The 22,033-nt window shown below is 39.4% G+C and overlaps 1 protein-coding gene across 2 annotated transcripts in view; it reads right to left on the bottom strand.

Moving 5' to 3' along the window:
* The window catches only part of LOC136694496 (kelch-like protein 29), a 106,680-nt gene that overhangs the window by 6,010 nt on the left and 78,637 nt on the right, over positions 1–22,033 (bottom strand). For both annotated transcript variants that reach the window (XM_066668124.1, XM_066668115.1), the window contains exons 10-12: positions 20,760–20,942; positions 18,428–18,608; positions 5,942–6,135 (exon numbers count right to left, since the gene is read on the bottom strand). In XM_066668124.1, coding sequence (XP_066524221.1) covers positions 5,942–6,135; positions 18,428–18,608; positions 20,760–20,942 — 558 coding nt within the window. The remainder of the gene's footprint in view (positions 1–5,941; positions 6,136–18,427; positions 18,609–20,759; positions 20,943–22,033) is intronic.

Genomic DNA, 22,033 nt, shown 5'->3' with positions numbered 1-22,033 from the left:
ACTGTGTACTGAAGTGTCAATCTGCCATCCTCAGCAGGGGAGTGCAACTGGTAAAGGGAGCTCCTATAGGAGCCTCTATCACTCTCTGTCTCTGTCTCTCTCTCTCTCTCTCTCTCTCTCTCTCTCTCTCTCTCTCTCACACACTCTCTCTCTCTCGCTCTCTCTCTCCAACACACAGCCTATAAACAGATAAAGCTTATCCCCTCATCTGCACACTCTGACTGTGTCTTTTACAGTTAAACAAAGTTTTTCCGACACCCTTGGAGCCCGCTGTGTGCTGGTGTCATTTCTCCGCTGTCTGATGCACAAGCTCTCCCCGAGGCCACTCACTCCACAGCGGGTTTATTTACATGTTAAACACATAACATTAGGCCATGCTGCGCGACAGTCTCCCACAGCGACTTCCTGCCAGTCCAACACAATGCTCTGACTAGTGGGGGGTGCAGCTGGTCATTCGGCAGTGGCGGCAGATCCATTCCCCAGCGACACAGGCACAGTCAACATTAAACACATCACTAACTCCCCAACATTCAGCGAGACCCACCGGCCATGAGACGAGCAGCTGCAGAGCCACAGCAGAGTTCGGAGCAAGCCTGAGCACTACAGTCTCCTCTGTGTTTATAATTGCTTTCAAATTCTATCTGCAATGTTACTTCCTTGGGCATATTATGACAAAAGATTTGCTTGAAGACTGGGGGAAGGCTTTGTAATGTCTTAACCATGATTGGATTTACCATATAAACAAACCCGAGTCAGTGGCCAGGGCCTTGTGAAGGCTGGAAGCTGCAAAATGTTTCTCAAATACAGTTTATAAAATCCTATAATGATTTAAGGTTTAGATATTTTGTGATTAATGACCTGGATATGGATGCAGCAGACATTTTGGCATCCTTCACATATATTTCCCCCAGAGCAATTCAAAGGACAGACTTTGCTTTGATTGAGGCCCATACACTCTTTATGTTGAACAGTTTGGTTGTTTGTGGCTGTTTTTTGGAACATTAAGTCCTTGGCCCAGCATTTTAAGTGGTTATCACAAAGTATAAAAACTGAATGCAGGCTTTGGCATGTTATGTCTCAAGTCAAGTCAAGCCAAGTGTTTTTTTACTGTCATTTTAATGGTATACACTGTGTACAGTACACAGTGCATTGGTCTGGGATCAAGGTGCTACAAAAAATGACTCACAAACACAAGACCACATAAAGTTCATGCGTGCAAACATGTTTTGTCTCACAATGACAGGACCGAACAAATTACGCTTAAAAAAAACAACATCTACTACGCATATTTTAAATGATACAAACAAACAAGAGCAACACTCTTTACCGACTTTATTGCAGGCTCAACAAAGAGTGCCGAGGACGCATTAGGAAAGGTTTATGTCAGTTCTTTGTGAGTCAATTCAATATTCCTGGTTTAAAACCCCATGCTGGCATTTAAGCTGGGAAATGCAGTGGATGACATAGGCTGAAACTCCATGCAGAGCCTTTAGGCCAAAGCTGCCTGTAGCACCAAAAATACATCTAAATAAATGCATTCAAGCCAGACAGCGGCTGGTATAAGAGTAAATGAGGTGATGTAGAGGCATTCCCAGCATAATTCTAACATCCCGCCACTGGGCCTTAGACTCTTCATTATTTGTCTGCTCAAGCATACCTGCACCACTTGACATTACTAGAGCCCTTTGCGGATGAACGAGCGCTTTAGCAGTAATCAGCCAAGCATATCTGCTCTTCCACTCCGTCGCTCTGGAACCTGGAACCTGCCCTCCACAAGGTGTGACACCACAACACACTCTGTCAACTTAAATTTATTGTCCTTTAGTGACCTTTAAATGTTCCTAATTATGATAACACAGTTGTGGTTAGCCTGGCTAAGCATTGTTTATATTTATTCATACAAAGGAAAGCTAAAACCACACAATGGAAACTTGTTTTTTTACCATGCTCATATCACTGCACATCCTTCCACTGTGAGGACGCAATTCAACAACATGAGTCTGGAAGATTTATATAAAGCTGCATGCTGAAGAACTCATTTCAAGATAAATAGACAAAAGGCAAACGTGCAAATCAAAGAAAAAGTTAATAACATTTTGAGAATAATGGGCTGACCATCTTCAGCACTCATTACTGAACGTGTTTTAAAATGACTTGGATTTTGAGAGGTAGAATAGGCAAACCTAAGACTGAAATTTGGATTAGTGGGGGCAATAAATTAATAAATTCATATGAGTCTGTGTATATATATATATATATATATATATATATATATATATATATATCTGTGCAAAATTTTAGACACCAGAGGTTAAGAGATTTAAAAATCAATTTATTTGAGTAGCAAGTGTTTATTTGCTAACAAACAAACAAACAAACAAACAAACAAACAAACAACACTCAACATTAGAATAAAAACAAATAACCTGTGTTGGTTTAACGTTTTCCAATTCTCTCCTAGTGGCAGTCCATATTATTTGAGGTTATCATCCAATAACAAGTTTTACTGGTTAATAAATAATATTATTAAATAATTTTTAATAATGCGTGCTGTTGATTTAACAAATTCATGCAATCAATAAGAATCTGAAGAAAACATTGTTCTTCAAACTCACTCACACCTACTACTTTATAGATAAACAATATCTTATATTTTTATTTGTTTTATATTATTATTTTTTGTTTTTACTGTGATTATATGTAACTTTATACATGCAACATACTCTTAATTAGGCTCTCTCTCTCTCTCTCTCTCTCTCTCTCATATATAGCAGGCAAGTCAGAAAAGCAAATAGTTAACAAACACACACACACACACACACACACACACACACACACACACACACACACACACACACACATTAAATGAAGAATATTTTACTTGTTGAGGCTTCAGTGTTTCTCCTGACACTAAAATATGAACAACTTGTTTTTTTCTGGAAATAAAATAAATAAGCAAGGGTCAACTTAGTCATTCCATTTTTATATTCATAAATAAAAGAGGTATATTAGCTTTATAACTGCAATTATATACACAGTGTCATGTGTGAATGATCTCCCTGCCTTTACTCTGTATGTTGGGTTACTCTCCTGTCACTCTCGCTCTTTCTGGCTGTGAGCTGTGCTGCTGTATGTGGGCTTCTTTAAAAGGATGTAATCTGATTCTGCAGCGTGAATGCTCTACATGTTCTAACCTTTTGCAGAGACCTGACTTGACCTGTCAGAATGTGCTGTGTTATTTACATACCATTAGTCACACAAACCCTATTAATCAGCTCATTACTTTGTTCAAGTGCATTAATTAAGCTCTCCTCCTGACATCCAACCCTGGTTTACGAAGCAAAATTGCATCGGTATAGGTTACCTCCGTTTGCTTCATCAGTTGGATCTCATGTCTTCAGCTCACACAGGCCTGCACTGTAAACTTTATTAGGTGGCTTCACACACACGTTATTAAATGCTGTGTTAAATGCTGGATTATTTTATTGGAATCATTCATCTGAAGTATTTGCGGTGGCTTTACTGACATCACAAAAGCCTAACACATTCCTGCCAAGAACTAAAATACAGGATTTAAAGTAGATGATCTGTGTGCTGTAAATTCATCTGATATAGTTCAGAGTAGAAGCAACATTTTCACATCTATAAATGGAAACAGCTGCTTTTCCATAAGCTGAATTATGTAATTCCACTGTGTGAATCAAGGGGGCAGAAAATGTGCTACAAAGTGCAAAAATCTGTGTATTCTTCTAGACTGAATTATTTACACACTGCCAGAGTGTATAAGAGGAGCCCTTTAAATGGAAACTCATGCAATAAGAGGAAAACTGAGAGAGCTGAACTTCTGTACTCACTGAAAACTTTCTGTGAGACATTAGCCTTGATTTGGCCTCCATCCTCTGGGTTTGTAGCAGTTTGCTCGCTGGCGGGTATGTCTGTGATTTTATGAACGTTGATGTGAGGTCTGCCTGTGTTTGTGTCACGCTTATTCTTGTGAAGTGTTCTTTGTAAAATATATTTTATCTCTATAAAACAGCCAGACGGAAAATAAAAGAAAGATGAAATGTATTTCACTTTCTTACAGGCTTATAAAGATGCTTTGAGGGTGTCTTGGGTTTTGCTGGCTATTTTTTTTTCTTTTAAAGACTACACTTATTTTTCCACTTAACTGTAGCCTTTCCTTTTTTCCTGAGCAAACACGTCCTCAGGGCTGCACCTGCTAACCTGCCTCTAAAGGCAGAATTTGCCACAAGTTATGAAATGGAGACACCACACTCTCTAGAGTTTCCTTCTATTTGGATCCCTGCACACCCGCCTCCTGCACTCACAAAATGCTTTTAACACTTTACAGCAACAGCGACCATCTATTTATTATTGAGTACAGAGAGAGTCAGAAGTATCTGAAAGCAATGTGACAGACAGAAATATCTGAAAGCAATGTGAATTAACTGAGCTGAACAGAGCTCAATAAAACACTCTATGGGCACAAGTTGCACAAGTCACAAGACACATGAGCTTGTTTTCACCTTTTATTTTAAGTGCCCTCAATCCTCTCCATCTGCTTTATTAATCTTGCTTGAAGGCTCATAGTTTATCTGCATTTAAAAAGCATTGACATGTTATTAAAGGAACACTACTGTGTCTTTCATTTGAATTCAATCTGTGACATCTGTAGTATAAATTTAATTAACCCTGATCATAGTTTTCACACATTTCTCTGCACTTAGTGACACAACTGGAAACCCATCAGCTTGAAATATAATAGAAGTTAATTGACAGGTGCTTTCAAACTGCCCTTTGGATTCCTATGTAAGTGAATTATGAATGAAATAATTTACAGTTAAACACACTGAAATTATTCACATTGGTAACTGATTGTCCACCACAAATGTGACAGACAGAGACTGCATTGGAGGTGGAGAGCTCTTTTAAGCCAAGTGGAGGTGTGCAACGCACTAGAAGTTCAATACATTTTTCAGTTTATTCGGTTCTTTATTTAATCATTGCAACAAGAGCATGACATTGAATTTTCTATTAATTTAAATAAAGATTGGTATTGATATTAAAACAGATTGAATAAGAAACAGACTTTAATCACTTAATTAATTTATTCATTCATTCATTATCTGTAAGCGCTTATCCAGTTCAGGGTTGCGGTGGGACCGGAGCCTACCCGGAATCAGTAGGCACAAGGCAGGAACACACCCTGGAGTGTGACACACACCACTTTTGAGTCGCCAATCCACCTACCAACATGTGATGAAACCAGAACACTCAGAGGAAACCCACGCAGACACAGGGAGAACACACCAAACTCCTCTCATACAGTCACCCGGAGGAAACCCACGCAGACACAGAGAGAACACAACACACTCCTCTCAGACAGTCACCCGGAGGAAACCCACGCAGACACAGGGAGAACACACCAAACTCCTCTCAGACAGTCACCCGGAGTGGGGACTACTTTATTAACTATAATCGTTAAATGTTTATATTTAAAATAAATAATCATTGGTGCTCAGACAGTGATTTACTTTCAACACTATTGCAATTTTGCAACCTGTTATGTTTTTTGGATATGCACTTATCCACTGTGATATATAATTTGTTCTTTTTTTTTTTTTTAATACAAATGTGGTTGAATACCGTGTTAGGAGTCTTGCCCTAGGACCCTTACTGATGTGGCCAGTAGCATTTACCAGGGCAGTGAATCGAATCCTACACTTGTCAGTACAAGAAAACTGTATTAAACATTTTAATACAAAAAGGATTTTTTTTCTGTAGTATATTTGGTATTAAGCATTATCTATACCTGGTATCAGTATCAGAATAAAAAACATCAGTATTGTGACAGCTCTCGTTCACTGTGTTGACTCAGAAGTGTGAGTTCGGAAGAGTTCTGAGGCAGAGAGCAGACAGTGATAAAGTGGCATAATCTTACCTATCATTGGGGACTCTATGAAACTCCAGGTGTTGGTCTGAGGCACATATGACTGCAGTACTCCAGCCGAGCGGCCAGCCTCATTCACCCCTCCAAACACATAGATCTTCCCTCCACAAACTGTGGCTGCGGCAGAGTGCACAGGCTTGGGCAGCGGGGATACCGTCTCCCACTGATTTGTTATAGTGTCATACCTGGAATAACCAGAAATATTTCATTAACCATGTTTCTGGAAATTTTAGGGTCAGGCAAACAAATACATGGAAAGCAAATTTATGAAATTTAGCACAGAACAGGAATAGATTGGATTCTGGAGCAAGTAAATTACCTTAAAGCTTAGAACTGGTGCTGTACATTCAGTTTTCAATATTCAATTTTTATATCTTCTTTCAGACTGACCTCATCTCATGCATAGATATTTTCCTGCTTCTCAGGTCAGTGCATGGTGTAACCATGTAATGCTTTTATTAATTGTATTCATTATTAGCTACAGCTGAGAAAATGCATTAAGGGCAATTATGTACAGTACATCTTTCATATTTAACACAGTATGAAAGAGGATTAATATATCAAAAAGCAAATACACTCAATACACAGCTAAGGCTTCAATACCAATGCCAGCATAAGGTGTGATGCTCCATAAGAACATAGGAGTATTGCTGTATATGTATCTTTCAATTGATTTTTGTATTCATTTTTACTTCTTGTCAGATCATGTGTGAATATTTTCTCCATAATTTCCCGACCAGCTTCACAGGTCAGTGTACTTACGCAATGTATTCCATTATTTGGGTTCATTTGCATGTAAACATGTATGAAACTGCATTAACAGCAAGCAAAATTATGGAAGACGACAAATCATATTTAACAGTTTTTTTTAAAAAGCAAATGTACTCCACATACAGTTACAGCTTGAAAAAGATTGTCAGCTAAAAACTAGATGTTGCACAAGATGGACCTTGCATGACTGTAGAATAGTAATGTATATGTTTTTTTTATTTATTTTACCATTATTTTCCTTCCTGTCATATCAAACTAGCTTCAATACATGCATGGATATTTTCCTCCACCAGGCTTCACGGGTCAGTGCCCTTACACTGTGCAATGCTTCCATTATTTGCTTTCATTATTTGCATGTAAACAGCTAAGGAAATGCATTAGGGATGACGTCTGAGTCTGGCAATCAGACTCGAATCATTCACCCTCCCCATGGGATTTAGTTACACCCTCAGTGGCTGTAGGTGAAAGTGGAGGCACCTGCAACCATTTTTAAGGTCATTTAAATGGCAGAAAAACAGGGAATAGACACTGCTGGTGTCAGAGCCTGCAAGGTAACATCATTAAATTTCACTCTGCATCCCTCCTTATCTAATCCAATGGCAAAAACCCACAGGTCAGAGCGGATGTTATGTGTGGACCGTGCAATCCGATACAAGGAATGGCTCTGATTGAAGGGCCGCACAAGCCAGATTCCAAACCAAGATCCTGCACTCAATCCTGGAGGAGGGCCTATGGGGAGTATCAGGAGGAGATTGCCTGTTAGAAGGGTGAAAATTGAGCAGGGAGCACGACTGAGCTGGGCTCACTCACACAGACCATTATCAGTCTTAATAGGTGCACAGAAAACCCAGTTTTTGAGCTGCAAAAGTCTGCAGATGAGCCCACCTTTTCTGTTTCACCTTTAGGGAGATATATAAGTTTCTACAGGTCACCCATGAGCTGATCTGATCTTCTAAGAGTACACATTGATTTTTCACTCGTGATATTGTTTTACTGTACGGTGTGGATGTGCGGAGGATGGGTTTCCTTTTGAATTTTGGCTATTATCAAGTTTTTCTACATTTTCTAGTTTGTGTGGTAACAATTTACAATAAGGGTACATTAATTCATGATACTTAAGACAGGAATAAGCCTTACTGAAGGTTTAGGTTTTTCTAATCAGGATGTAAAATGTTACATCTTGTTGTTTTATTATTAATCACTATTAATTGTGACTTAATCATTTAGTAATGATTAATCACTTACTACTTTCTTTAGTACCATTAATGAATGCACATTTATTCAAAAATGTTTCAAGTTTTTCCTTGCTATTTTGCTCTTGGCTTCTTTCAGAATTTACAAAGCAATAGTACACAAATTTAAACAACATTTGGTTGGTGGACCACACCAGTGTTTAAATGTTTAAAGACTTTAGAATGCTCTTCACATTCACTCTAATTCTGTGCCAATGTTTGCCACTCAAGACAGGGTAAATGAGTTTGTGACACTGTAATTCTGACCTGGGAAGACAAGAGAAGCTAAAACAAATTCAAATGAAGTATACATCAGTGTACGCTCCCCAGGAAAACTTCTTAAAGGTCAGAGTACAGAGGCCACTATGAACAAACATTCTAATGTTGGCACATTTGCACAAACAATGAATCTACCAATGTGTGTTTTTGGACTGTTGGAGGTAACCAGGGTGCCCAGATGAAGACATGCAGACACAAGGAGAACACACCAAACTCCTCACAGATCATGACCAGGTGCTGGGCTCGAACCCTCGAGCTATGTGACAGTGACACTACCTGCTGTGCCACCATGTCTCCCTGAAGCAATTTAATTATGCTTTACATATTGTGTACTCTGCACTCAATTAAATGTAAAAAAACAAGTCATTAACATGAGGCACATGCACAGGTATAAATTAGCTGCTCCTATGCAACTGTGATTGGCTGTATTATTAGGAGACAGCCCTTCCTGCAAACATTCTGATTTGATGACACTGAAGTGGATCAGTGGTCTTGTTTTCCTGTTACTGCTCATACTCTCTGGCCTCCTGTTCCTCCACCTTACTTCAATCCAGCACAGTCTTCTGGGAGAGTACAGGAGCCTGAGGAAGGAATGGCAAGCGTCTGGGCTTACTCTCCCGGAGCTAGCAATTCTGTGACTATATTTGAATCTTCAAATATATATTTGAAATGAACTGAACTGATCACTCATTCAGCAGAAATGGAATAGCAAGAACCCAGTGCCTCAAACCCCTCTTAAATTAATTAAGTGGTCTGAAATGACAAAAAGTCATGCACTGGAACAGGCAGTGCTGGCTACAAACAGTGGATCCCCTACATATGACAACCAGAGCAAACGCTGAAATGGAAGCAGATGGCTCACAAATGCAATGTTTCAGCCTCCCCCTTGGTGCTCATTCAGAACAGCGCAGCTTCATTGTCAGCTCAGCGGCTCATGGCTGAGGCCATTAATTACACAGACGGAAAGTGTTATCAGTTGACTTCTGCCATTTTTATGAGACTTTTACAGTGCCAAGCAGGAAGGAACTAATTATATAAAATAAGGTCTTGAAGGCTTGAATTATTATTCATTTTTTTGTCACATACGTGATTACAAACATAGACAGTTTCTACTGAGAAATAGATAAACAAACCCGGTTCTAAATTTTTGTGTGTACTTTCACAAGAATTATAAAAATCAAGCATGTTCTCCTATCAAGCCTCTGAGGTACACACTCCTGACCCAGCAATATGGCTGACTCTGCCAAATTTTAATTGCTGAGAGGTTTTCCTTTCTCCCAAGCATACTCAGATCATGAACGAACTGGAGAACAAATTATAAGCATTTTCCACTCTTTTATCAAAGGGGAAGTGTAGGTGCTGAGGGGGATGTAGGACTGTTGAACTGCAACTGAAAATGTATTAAATACAAAGCAGAAAATATAATAGTAAGTTATTATAGAGTATTAATGAGCATAGAAGTGTTTTATGAGAATTTTATTTTAGTTTACTAATTGCATTTATTATTAATTTATTATTCGATTAGTAAACTAACACGCCAAATAAATTAGTATTTCAAGTTTCAAGTCAAGTTGACTGCTGGCCACACTGGAGCTTGATGCCATTTTTAAACAGCCCCAAAGCATTACATTCTTGCCACCACGCTTGACAGTGGAAATGGTCTTCGTGTGGTTGAATGCTTTTCCTTCTTTTCGCCAAATGAAAGCCATGTCCTGGTGTCTAAACCTGATATCTGTGTGAGCTTTTTCAAAGGCTAGGTGAGATTCCGCATGCCTTTCTCTGAGAAGTAGAGTTCTCTTTGGTCAGTATGCATGAAGACAAGCCTTCTGCCGTGTCTGCTGGAGTATCTGCCTTGAGATATTTGGCACCAGAATTGTGCAGATTCATCAGAATGACCTTGGTGATCCTTGACTTTTTCTCGGGCTCTTCACTCTCCAGTGCAGGGGTCACTTTTGGCTTCCTGCTATGCCTTTTCACACTGTGAATCTCCTTTTAGCTTTTGATTATACTCAGCACTATGGCAACCTGCTCTTAAAAACACCTGGATGTAGCTTTATAACCTTTCCCTCTCTTGTAAGCACCCACTGTGGGTTGTTGGTGGTCCTTGCTAAGCTCTTACTTTTAGCCTTGGACTGCATTTGACTAGTAACTGAATAGAGCAGCTATTTCCAGTTTAGAATTGACAAGAATGCTCTTGATCATGGCAGGAATGGTCAGGACCATTTGCAATGGTATACATTAACTTTCCTATATATTTATTAACAACTTCTAGGAATATGAATCACTGTGGACATGCCATTTTAGTAAAAATATCCAAACAAATACACAACCATAGGAATAGTTAGAAATTAGTCATTGTAGGCTTAACCTCACATAACTTATACTTTAAATAATTTATATAACATTATACTTATTAGTTTTTTCAGAATCATCAGACCTTGTTTTGTGCAGTGTCACCATCATACATTGCAATTCCATACCCTTCCTAATTAGTATATTCATCAAGTAATTTGGCACATTGCAAAGGGTGGCTGGCATTTTAAAATTTTGTAAAAGAAGACAAAATACAAAAAGGGTGGATTACGCTAGACAGAGACCAGATTCTACTTTGAATTTCAAGCATCCTCCACTTAAAATGCTTTACGTTCTTGTTCCCTGTATCCTGAATGATCATTAGACTGAAGAAAAAAGTATGAAGAATGTGTGAGTGCTGCACAGAATGGCTTTACGAGGAGTTTGTGTCTGACACTGCCTGGTGTTCATAACGCAGCAAAGCACAGTGTGAATATTCGTGACTGACACCTGTCCCAACCCTGCCTACTGTTTCCTAATCCCCATCCTGAAGGGAACATACGTGCCCCCCTCTCCTTTACAGGCCAGCATGAGACATCAAACAAGCAGTTAAAGAAGCCTATACATGCCTGCCAAAGCCAAAGACAGCTGGGGGAATGTAGGAAGGGCCAAAGAGGCTAGGGCAACTTTGGAAGGGTCAGACGCTGCATAAAATATCTGGTGAGCTGGCAAGTCTGCAGAGGGCTGACTGGCACGTCGACCTGTCATCTCATCAACGCTCCTCGCCGTTCAGGATGGTCAAACCCGTGACACTCACCACGGCATATCTTTATCTAAGGTTTCTTGAACCCTCATTTCGTGCCAGAGGTTTTAATAATATCTCAGTGTCCATAAAAGCCTCTTAAGCCATCCATCCATGACAGCCCCCCAGGAGAAATTACCCAGAGAGGAGAAGAACCCGGAGACAGTTCAGAGAGAATCTCTTTCAATTTACATTGAGTTTTAATTACAAAATGGGACAGCCTAATAGTACTCCAAATTAATTAAATCTCTTCCCATTTCCCGAGACAAAAACAAACATCCTTACAGACTCGATATACACCAATGGCAAACAAACAGCTTTTGCTTTAGTCAACAGGAGTAAATTGCTTGTGCTTGCCAGAAGCTCCCGCCCTCGACAGCTTGGATGAATGTTGAGTCCAGCTCTACAGGACCGGCCACTCACAGTGTGACCACACTGCTGCTAAACAAACAAAGGTCAAGTGCGCTGCAGCTGTCAAGCAGCAAAAGGACTGTCTGAAATACATCTACATTAAAGCATGCACCAATATAATGTTACAGTATGTGGAATGGTCAATGGTCCATCCAATAGCATGCCAAAAGTTTGGGTATATTTCAAAGGCTTTAATTTTCCATAGTTATTTTTCATTGTTTATTTGTTTATTTACTATTATTAATAACAATAACAAATGACAAAAACTTAAAAAGTATGCCAATTACAATAATTACATTTTAGATGATGACTTATTGGTCAAAACACTTCATTCAAAAACTGAAAACATTTATCATATACTAATAATTTGCACATTTAATAATAACTTGTATGTTCCAAATTAGAAACCAAAACATGTTTTTTTTTATAAGTCAAATCATAATCAAATTAATACCACACTAATGTTATGAAGCTACTGTACAATATAGTTTGGATTTGTCAGAAAAAACAAACAGGAAGGGAGGGAGAAAGAAGGCAAATGATAAAGCTTATTGAGTAATCATATCCAAGTGTAGCCGCATCCACTCAAACTGACCACCGTCATATTAACAGCAGCGCAAACTAGGCCAAGGTTGATACACAAAACCTCCAATAAACAAACTCATTTCGTGAGTGAGAGAGCGAGGGGGGGGGGGCATGAACAACTGTATTTGTCTAGGCGAAAGGAGGGCACCTTGAGATCCAGACAGGCATGGGGGAACAGGAGGAAGAGGAGGAAGAGGAAGATGCCTGACCTGCACAGATCATCGTAAATCACGTGCCAGGACTAATTAGTTATGCATATTATATTATAAAGTGGTGATATTTGGTGTTATTTTGTGCAGTGGAGCGCTGGTCAGTGGGGTCTGCAGACCTGTGGTTTTTGGCATTGGTTTTAGGGCACAGTGCTGTCCATTCATCAGGAGGAGAACGGATTATAGAGTCATGAAGCCTTCTCATGCTGAGCAATACCACACAAACACACACATACACACACACACACCAGGCACCCTTAACCTAGTCTATAAATATGGCAACCCTGACTGCACACCGGCCCAGATGACTTCCTGCCTCAAGGTTATGTCCATTCTCTCAGCGAACGGCCATCTCCTCCATCCATCTGCCCGTGGGAACAGCTGATCAATAGCTTCCCATCCAAATGCATTATATTTTACCTCCAAATACATTCAAGACAGTCATTTAATCAGCTGCCTTCATCTGATACATGCTCTGGTTGTGAGCTTGGACACCTCCCAAAGCACCTGAGACTGATTGATCGGTTTTCGTCTAGCAAAATTGCACTGATACACATTTCACTGTCTAAAGATAACACCTAGGGCTATGAAATGAAAGTTGCATGCTATTTCTGCATTGTATGCAGCTGACGCTGGCTATTGTCTGGCAGTGTACAGTGCTATGCAAAAGTCAGAGCCCACCCCTCCTTTATTTATCTTTCCTTTTAAAATGTACAAGCCATTCATAGTTAACAGAAAACGACAGCCTCTGCCTTAATGACATCCTTCATTCTTTTGGAAGGGTTGCATTTGAACATTAGAAATAATACTGAGGTCTGGGCTCTAGATCAGCAGAACACTGCCAATTGTATTATTTTTGGGGTCTGATTTCTTATTCCTCAGTAACTGACAGCTCTGCATTCTTTTAGATCCTTAGTGTTGAGTTGTCCTCTCACAGTGGAAGAATGGACCAAAACACCTGTGGATTTTTTCTGAACTTATGCAAGATTGGACTTTGACAAGTGGCAAGTGGATTATTGTTTTTGTCTTTTATCTGATCTCTTCAGAAACTTTTACTAAATGGTCAGTTTGACTGAAAAATATAGTTTGGTTTCTGAGTTGCAAGAATATGTCAAAGAATATAAAGCACTTTGAGTGCTATAAACGTAATTAAGTAAGAAGGCAGACTCCATATTCTGTTGATTTTATGCATGAGAATTTCTTGCAAAAACACTACTGATTTCAATTCAATTGAGGCACAGATGGGCAGCTCCCTAAAAGGTCAAGAGCATCATCAACTGACATTTAGCTCATGTTATTGAGCAAAGCCAGTCAAGAACATTTGCATTATGGGAAATCAACAGGGTATTATAATAAATTTGAAGAGGACAGACTTAATCCATAACGTCCTTCATGGAGGGCACAAAGGCAAATGCATCCTCAGACAATTTCGAAGCTGATAAAGGCAGAGAAGACATTTAAGAATCACCAAAGACTCTATCCTTATGCTCAACCGAATTATTAGAATGAATTGTCTTTTGTGTCTGTGTTAAATTCAGCAAATAAAGTGATTGAGCAGTGATTGAGCACGTACATGTGGACAGTTTGTCTCTTGACCAGTGGCACAACATCTCTTGCGCACATCTGTGTACTGAATCTTATAAATCTGTTAATACCAAACAGACAATTGCATCATAGTCTGTATTTTTCCTTTAGGTATTCACCATACTTCTGGATGTGTGTATTCTTGTTCTTTAGTGGAGAGCTTTTTAACTCTCCAGCTCCCTGTGTGCCAGCTCCAAAAGACTCTGCAGCAATCCGAGTATCCATACAACTCAGTCACTTGAGATTTCTGTTGGAACACAATCATCAAAGCTGCAGAATTTTCTTAAATAAGTACAATGTTTCCAGAGGTACTTCTTATTTTAGCTTTTACCTAGAGGCAGTGGCTTATTGAAGCTAGGTGAAGCAGATGCCCTGCAGAGCAGAAGGCAGCGAGAGACGCTATTAAACGGCAGCTGTGTTCCAACCAACGCACCACAGTCCACTGAGAGGGGAGAGATACTAGTGCAAGCCAGAGAAGCTCGTTTGAACAGAGAGTGTGGAAAGAGACTTTCAATTAAGAAAACTGTCAAAAAATGTTTGGGGCTGCATCTATGCCGTTTGGGGTTCGATAGAGCGGCCCAAAATAAAAAAAAGCTCCAGCAAACGTCTAAAAGGCGCTGCTAGGCACTTGGTGGAGGCTTCAGAGAGAGAGAGAGAGAGAGAGAGAGAGAGAGAGAGAGAGAGAGAGAGAGAGAGAGGAAAAGATATAAAGGCACAGGAGGAAGGAAAATTATCAGCTCCTTTAATCCCATGGTGTGTTGAGCTAGCGCGGTCGGGTGCTCTATCTCAGTATGCCACAATGAGCGCTAGCTTTGGCTACCTCCAGGAGCCAAAATCCAAGAACCATGCTTAATGATTCATTTGTAGGGCAGCTCGGGAACAAGTGACACTCACTCTTTGCTGTACTTCTCCAGGAAACAAACACAAGGGAGTATCTGGATTAAAAAACAACTGCAAAGCTTTGACCTCGGTGTTATGGGAAACCAAATAATTCTCAAAGAAAATTTGTAATAATGTGACTTTTCTGAATGGTTATAGGGGGAGAATTCATACAGATTCAATTCTTTGAGTTAATGTTGTAGAACTAATACCAGAGCCAGTGCCACAATGACTGTTACGGCTCTTCTGTATGGACTTATATAGCTGTACTCAAAGAACTATTTGATTCCTTGCCTGGAGACCTTGGGCAAGATGCCTAACACTACATCTGCCTATGATGTTTTTGACCAAAAATGCTGTACACATTTTTACAACTGATCTTGTCACAAAGCAGCTTTACAGAATTAGTATCAGAACAGATAACAGTGTGAATCAGAGCCCCATGAGTGCAAGCCAAAGGCAACAGTGGCAAGGAAGACCTCCCATGAGACTGGAGGAAGAAACCATGGGAGGGACTCATAAGGGGTATAGTCCAAACTAGAGATAGATATGAACAGTATCAACAGTTAAGTCTGTCGTTATGCTACAGTTTAATTATATTACTTATGTAGGGAAGTATGTATATAGTATTATATTATTTACAGCAGGTATAACAATAACAAAAGTTGCTACATAATGGTAAAAGCAATAAAATGGACATGCTATAAATATTGTTATAAGTCCTTGACACAGACACACACACACACACACACACACACACACACACACACACACACAATCTTAGAAAATAATATCATTTGAAATGAATAAACCATGCAGACATTGTAAAAAATATCGCAGATTTCTATTACAATGCTTCATTAGGGCTTATGTCCAACCTCCCAACAGTCGCCACCGAAGACTGCCTTTATGGACACTGCATAGGTCAATGGCACTGCAACCTTTTGGAGTGGTACAGAATGCTAGAATGAATGAGTTCATGTCATGACTAGAATAAATGCAGAGGGAATTAACTCCCCCAGTGAGACTCGGCTTCCTTTCTGAGCTCACGAGACTGAATGGCTGCTGGGTACGGACGAGAGAGTGTGGCTTTGTGACCAGAATCCATCATCAAAGACCAATTAAATTGTAAGTGCTGGTAATAACACTTGAGTAGGGAACATCCTTGGCATAATCACAATTCTCCCCCTCCCACTGCAAGGCTTGCCTCTAGGGGTGTGGTATTTCAAAATGGTAAAAGGTTAGAAGTCTTGCAGCTGACATACACTCTGCCACTGTGATGAGTGCAGCAATGGGGGGATGCAAACGATGCCTTCTGATGTGGTTTTTCTTCCGATGGAGCAAATTCTGCATTACTCTAGAGTGTTTTTACCCTACGTGTGTTTGTATCACAACTGCAGAAACAGAATACCATGTGTGCCATGTACAGATGTGTTAATCCAGGCAATTTGCTGTAGTGGAAAAACAGAATCATTACACAATTAGAGTGAGAGCGAGAGAGATACAGGGAGTGCTGAGAGTGCATTGCCCTGTGATTGATTAGAAATAGAGCCCCTCCTATGAGTGATCCAATAGTGGCCTTGAGAAAGAGACTGATTGAGGACATAATTCTGAACGGAGGAGATTTCATGGTTAGGAGCATGAAACTGAAGGCAAGATGGATGGCAGACCACAAATTAGGAGTCAGTCCGAGAGGCCAGGCTCTTTTTTCCCAGCAGCCTCGAATAGCAAACCAACCACTGCTCTGTAAACAATGATTCCCCCAATGCTCTGTCAATTAACTAGTGACTCATGCAAATCCACAGGAGGCTAGACACTCAGTGGAACGGGAAATACACGAGCCAAGGCAGGACTATATAGACAAGACCAGTCAATTTTAGCTACTTTTTTTTTTTTTTGTGAGAGAATAAGTGGGAGATGCAAATAGAATGCCAAGGCCTGAAGCATCAACACTCAACACAGTGTTTTTCATTAAATGAAATGAGTGATGCTGCTTTTAGGGAAATATAGATATTTTTATCATGTCTAGCCTTTCAACAAGAAAATAAACGAGAACAGAAAAAAAGTTCCACACACTTTTAGACAAGTATAGCCACAAGCATAAAAGCATGATGTGAAAACATGTCATTTTCTCCTCTATTATTTCTGGTGGCCACAATCATACAACACGGAGCTTTCCTGTAGACACTCACCATTCAGAAGCACTGAAAACCACTGTCCAATATACTGCATGACACTTACATAAGCCTTGAATTACTGAAATACATCTGCATAAACTCTATTCATCTGTCACAAAATCATTTAAATTGGCCCAGCACCTATATAACATGGCCAAATGTTTGTAGACACAGGCTCATCTAGAGTTTGTTCTGAAATGTAATACAATATAATACACTTTACTGTCAGATTGCTCTGAATATTTTCTTGCAATAAGTCTGTCAAAATACTACATGCTAATATTTCCATAATTTTCCTACGACAATATTAGTGTAGAATATTGACTTAATTATATTAATTGGGTGTATCCTTGTTCGCTGCATACAACTTAAAAGAGCTTCAGATTCTGGAACATTTCTATGAGGATTCGATTGTACTCAGGCCCAAAGGAATCAGTGAGATCAGATTCTGATTTTCCAGAGAAAACAGATCCATTACTCCACGGCCCAGTGATAGGGAGCTTTATACCTCTCTAACCCACACTTGGAACTGAGCATGGGGACCTTAAATTCACATAATCATACGAAGCTAAACTCATTTAAATGCCACAGAAAACTTGGCAAGCTGTGTTGTGTTATCAGCCCTATATCACTGTGATATACATTGATCTACAACTTCTGTCATTTCAACATATAACGTGTCAAAACAACCTAATGTCAGCAGAAAATGTTAGCGTTAACTGACAGGGATGTTAAATCAGTTTGACACTGAATATTCATACTTAATGTTTATGATAAATTGACACCTATTTGATGTGTGAATAAATGGTGGTTTATGCCAGTTGTCATGGAGGGTTTGAAGGGCTTACGTAAGTGTCATGTACTTTTGTGCACACTGTTTTACCTTCTTTTTTACCCTTAACACTGCTTTACCATCTGTTTTACCTTTAAAACAGTAGTCCTAATTGAAGCAACTGCCTAGATTGTAGAATCCTGCTACAGTTCATTACAGTGACAGTCTGAGCGGAGGTATTCAAAATGAAACCTGATCTGATCTGTGTAATGCACTTGCCCTATAGTCACCTGCCTCTGAAATAGTACCACAATGCCCCAGTAGAGATCTAATTATCAGATTGGCTCCCTGCACAGAAAAAGCTGACCATACTCTTATCTGGAATGCATAATAGCTTCTGATGGAATGTTTAATTTAGATGCCAGATGTGTGTGTGTGTTTCTGAGAGTGTGAGTGTGTGCATGTATAGGTCCCAACATCGTACCTTTCCACATTATCCAGGTTGCCTGCTACCCCAAGTCCTCCGATGGTGTACAGCTTGCCATCATACACCACGCTGTTGTGCCGGCAGCGGGGGACTGTCATTCGAGACACCAGATTCCAATTATCCAGCAGGGACATGTAGCACCACACGTCTGCCAGCATGACTCCTGACTCCATTCCACCTGAAGAAGGTGCAAAGCCCAGACACAAATGACTGCTCAAGTCTCCATTTACACCCTCTTCACCAGCCCCCTGCTCTGAAAGCAGCCTGTCTGGTCCCACACACCTGCTCCAATTCAGTTCAGCTTTAGGGATGAGAAGAACCAATAAAACACCCATTGCTAACCAGTTCAAACTGAAACCTGAACATTTAGACGGTAAAGTCTGCACATTAACAGTGTATGTTCTTATCTCCTTATGTATTTTTGAAGATCAATAATTATTAATTTTTTATACAATGAATATAGGTGCTCAAATATCTTCAGTTAAACCTTTATGTCTTCAATAATTTACTTTCACCTGGCCTTGTCACAAGGCCTCCAATACTATACACCATATACATTTTAATTTTTCCTGTCAACGACTGTGATTTTGGGTAAGTGACATTCAATCTCATGAGAAACAGTAGTGAGCTTTTTTGTTTTTGTCAGTGTCTTGAACTTTAGAGTGCATTGTTAATTTCAGAAGATATTTAATGCTAAGGTGTAACAGTCATACAGTTATTTAAGCATGGCAGATACATTCTCAACCTGCTCAGTTTGGGAAGCTACAACATTTTCCAGTTCATAAATAACACATTTAAGGCTGGAAAGCCAATGTTTGTAGCTAAATTTAGCTTCAAGAATGATACATACGTTTGAACAAGTGATTTTGCAAAGTCCCAGTGGTTGTTATTTGTAGATAACATCATTTACTGTACAGTGTAACAAAAGTAGTGACCATATTGCTACAGACTATTTAATGGTTTACAGAAGTCCGTTGGAATAACTACATGCATCATCTAAACACAACTGAGTGATTTGTTTATTAACACATCAGAAGGTCAGCATTTTGGCTTTGTTAACTGTTAATTGATTCAGCCATGGTATTAAAAGTGTAATAGATATCGCCAAGATATGGCACCATTTAGAGATGACTAAAGCCACCTATGTTGGTGAAGAGCCAGCTGTGCTGTATTACTTAGTTTCTTCCTGATGAATGCATAAAGAGAGAGAGAGAGAGAGAGAGAGAGAGAGAGAGAGAGAGAGAGAGAGAGAGAGAGAGAGAAAGCGAGTCTTTCCTTTCCTACAGTCTTTCCTTTCCAGTGAAGCCATGGTCAGCACTCTTCCAGTTATGGACACATGGCACAGCTCAAATTCCAGCTGAACTCTGATTGGCAGGAAACTGGAAATGTAATTTGTTCCTGGAAACCCTTTTGGGGGTTAGGTTTAGGATTATAATACTGACGGATTCTGATAAAAAATTGACATTAATGACTCTTAATGAAGTATTAAGATGTCAATGTCCAGTTCAGACTCCAGAATGTGGGCAGCCAGAAGATGCCCTTAACACTGAGAAGTTTAGAGCTATTACTGTTGTGTTTCTAAATTGTCAGTATTTGCTTTGCAAATATTTTAGAATTATTTACATAATAAATTACATTTACATTCAGTTCTATTCTATATGGATAGATTAGTAAGAAATAATATGCACTTCCAATTGTATGTGTGAGAGTGCAAGTTTATTTAAAGGGCACTGGGATTATGTATTTATTACTATTTTGTTAATCAGATGATAATGATAAAGATGATGTGTGACTTCAGATTCATGCTTTTTTTGTTCAAAAATATTTTTTGAGAGAAAAAAATATATTTATTTAAGTTTAGATCATATTCCCTTATATTAATAAATTGAACATTGAAAACCATGTGACTAACAGAGAAGAGCAGATAAAACAGAAGGCATTTTTGATATGCATTTTTGATATATATATATATCTTTAAAAAATCTGTCAAAAGACAAATTTAATTTAGAAGAACTAAAAAAATATTTAAAATAAATGTTATTCCTATCAGAATCTGACTGATATTAATAGTAATAGGTTCTGGAAAGCATCATTGCTAACTGTGACTTCTGAGGTTTAAAGACAACAGGACCACGGCTGTCTGAAAACTCATTAAGCAAATAAATGTGCAGGTGTCTCACAACGACACAAAGCTCAGGCAGGAATAACGTGGAAAGGCTGAAGTAGAAACGCTGCCTCCACGACATCACGCCAACCTGTGCTAAATATAAAAGCCCACACCTGTGGGAGGCTTCCAAACCTGCCAGTGACACACAGATGGTTTGATTACCTGACAGGTAGATATTATCTCCTGCTGAAATGACAGAGAAGAACTCGCGGTCGTAGAAAGGCAGGCTGGCCAGGGGGTACCACTTGTTGTTCTGGGGGTTGAAGCAAGTGACGGCTGTCAGCGAGCGCTGGTTCATTCCAATGACCTGTCGCCCCCCCACCAGCACTATCACCTCTGCAACACCTAGAGGGACAGAAACAGCAAAAACCCCAACAACAGTCATTTTAAAAAAACAGCTTTTATCCAGTGACATTTTGAGTGGACGGAGAGCAAAAGGCCAGCTAAGAAAGAGAGATAAGTGTATTTTACAGCATTTAAAAAGTTGATAATGGAAATGGCATTTATAGAAATGTTATCTTTTTTGATGAATTATTTATATATTTCCTAACATTTCTCTCAAGGGGACGCAGATCCTCCATTCCAGTTCGTTCTTCTGAATTCATAACGATTTGAGCCTTTTATCTCATATTTGTTGACGGTCTGTGATAACAAACAGCAAAAGGGAAAGTAAACAACAAACAAAATCAAAGAAATATCTCATAAAAGTCAAAGCTTCATGTAATGTCTGAAATTAATAACGAAGTAGAAGTCACAGACAAACCCAGAGTCTGAAAAAGCAGAAAGTTCCCGAACCTGAGATACAAAGATGCTGTGTTTTCTCCAAAAACACAGCACTGACTGACATGAAGATGTGCTGAACTATTCCCCTGGCCTGCGCAGACAAAGCTTTCCCAACAAATATATTTATTTAAGGAATGATAAAGAAGAAGATTCACTTTTGTGAGGGGTGAAAAAAAAAGTGAATCTTGTCTGTGGGCTTCAGGCTCAGTCAGTTTGTTTGACTGGGCAACAAGATTTTTATCTCCAAGCATTTGGATTAAAATTCATGACATACATTCCTCCTGAAAAGCAGAAGGCTGGGGCAGGGAGGATCAGCCGTGTGCGGTGGGAGAAAATGAAACGTCAATGTTCACTACTTACAGTAAAAAAAAAAAAAACCTAAAGAAATACAAGCCTGGTTTTGCAACACGTAAATAAAAAGTAAAAAATGATTTTCCCTTGGAGGATCCAGACTGTTGCTGCATTTCTCTTGCCATCATTAATTTTTCAGTAAAAAGCACATGGTTGGAGTCATTCTATTTGTAAAGGCTTGTGTAACACAAGATGTTGGATTTCTGCATGGGCGGAGTATAGCATGCCCTTACTGTGCTGCAAACAATTAGCATGACTGGCATGGCCATCTGCTTGCCCGGTTGTGCCTCTGTCTCCACACA

The sequence above is a fragment of the Hoplias malabaricus genome, chromosome 1, assembly GCF_029633855.1.
Source record: "Hoplias malabaricus isolate fHopMal1 chromosome 1, fHopMal1.hap1, whole genome shotgun sequence".
Taxonomy (NCBI): domain Eukaryota; kingdom Metazoa; phylum Chordata; class Actinopteri; order Characiformes; family Erythrinidae; genus Hoplias; species Hoplias malabaricus.
The sequence above is the reverse complement of the archived record's forward strand: the minus strand, read 5'-3'. Positions and strand labels throughout refer to the sequence as shown.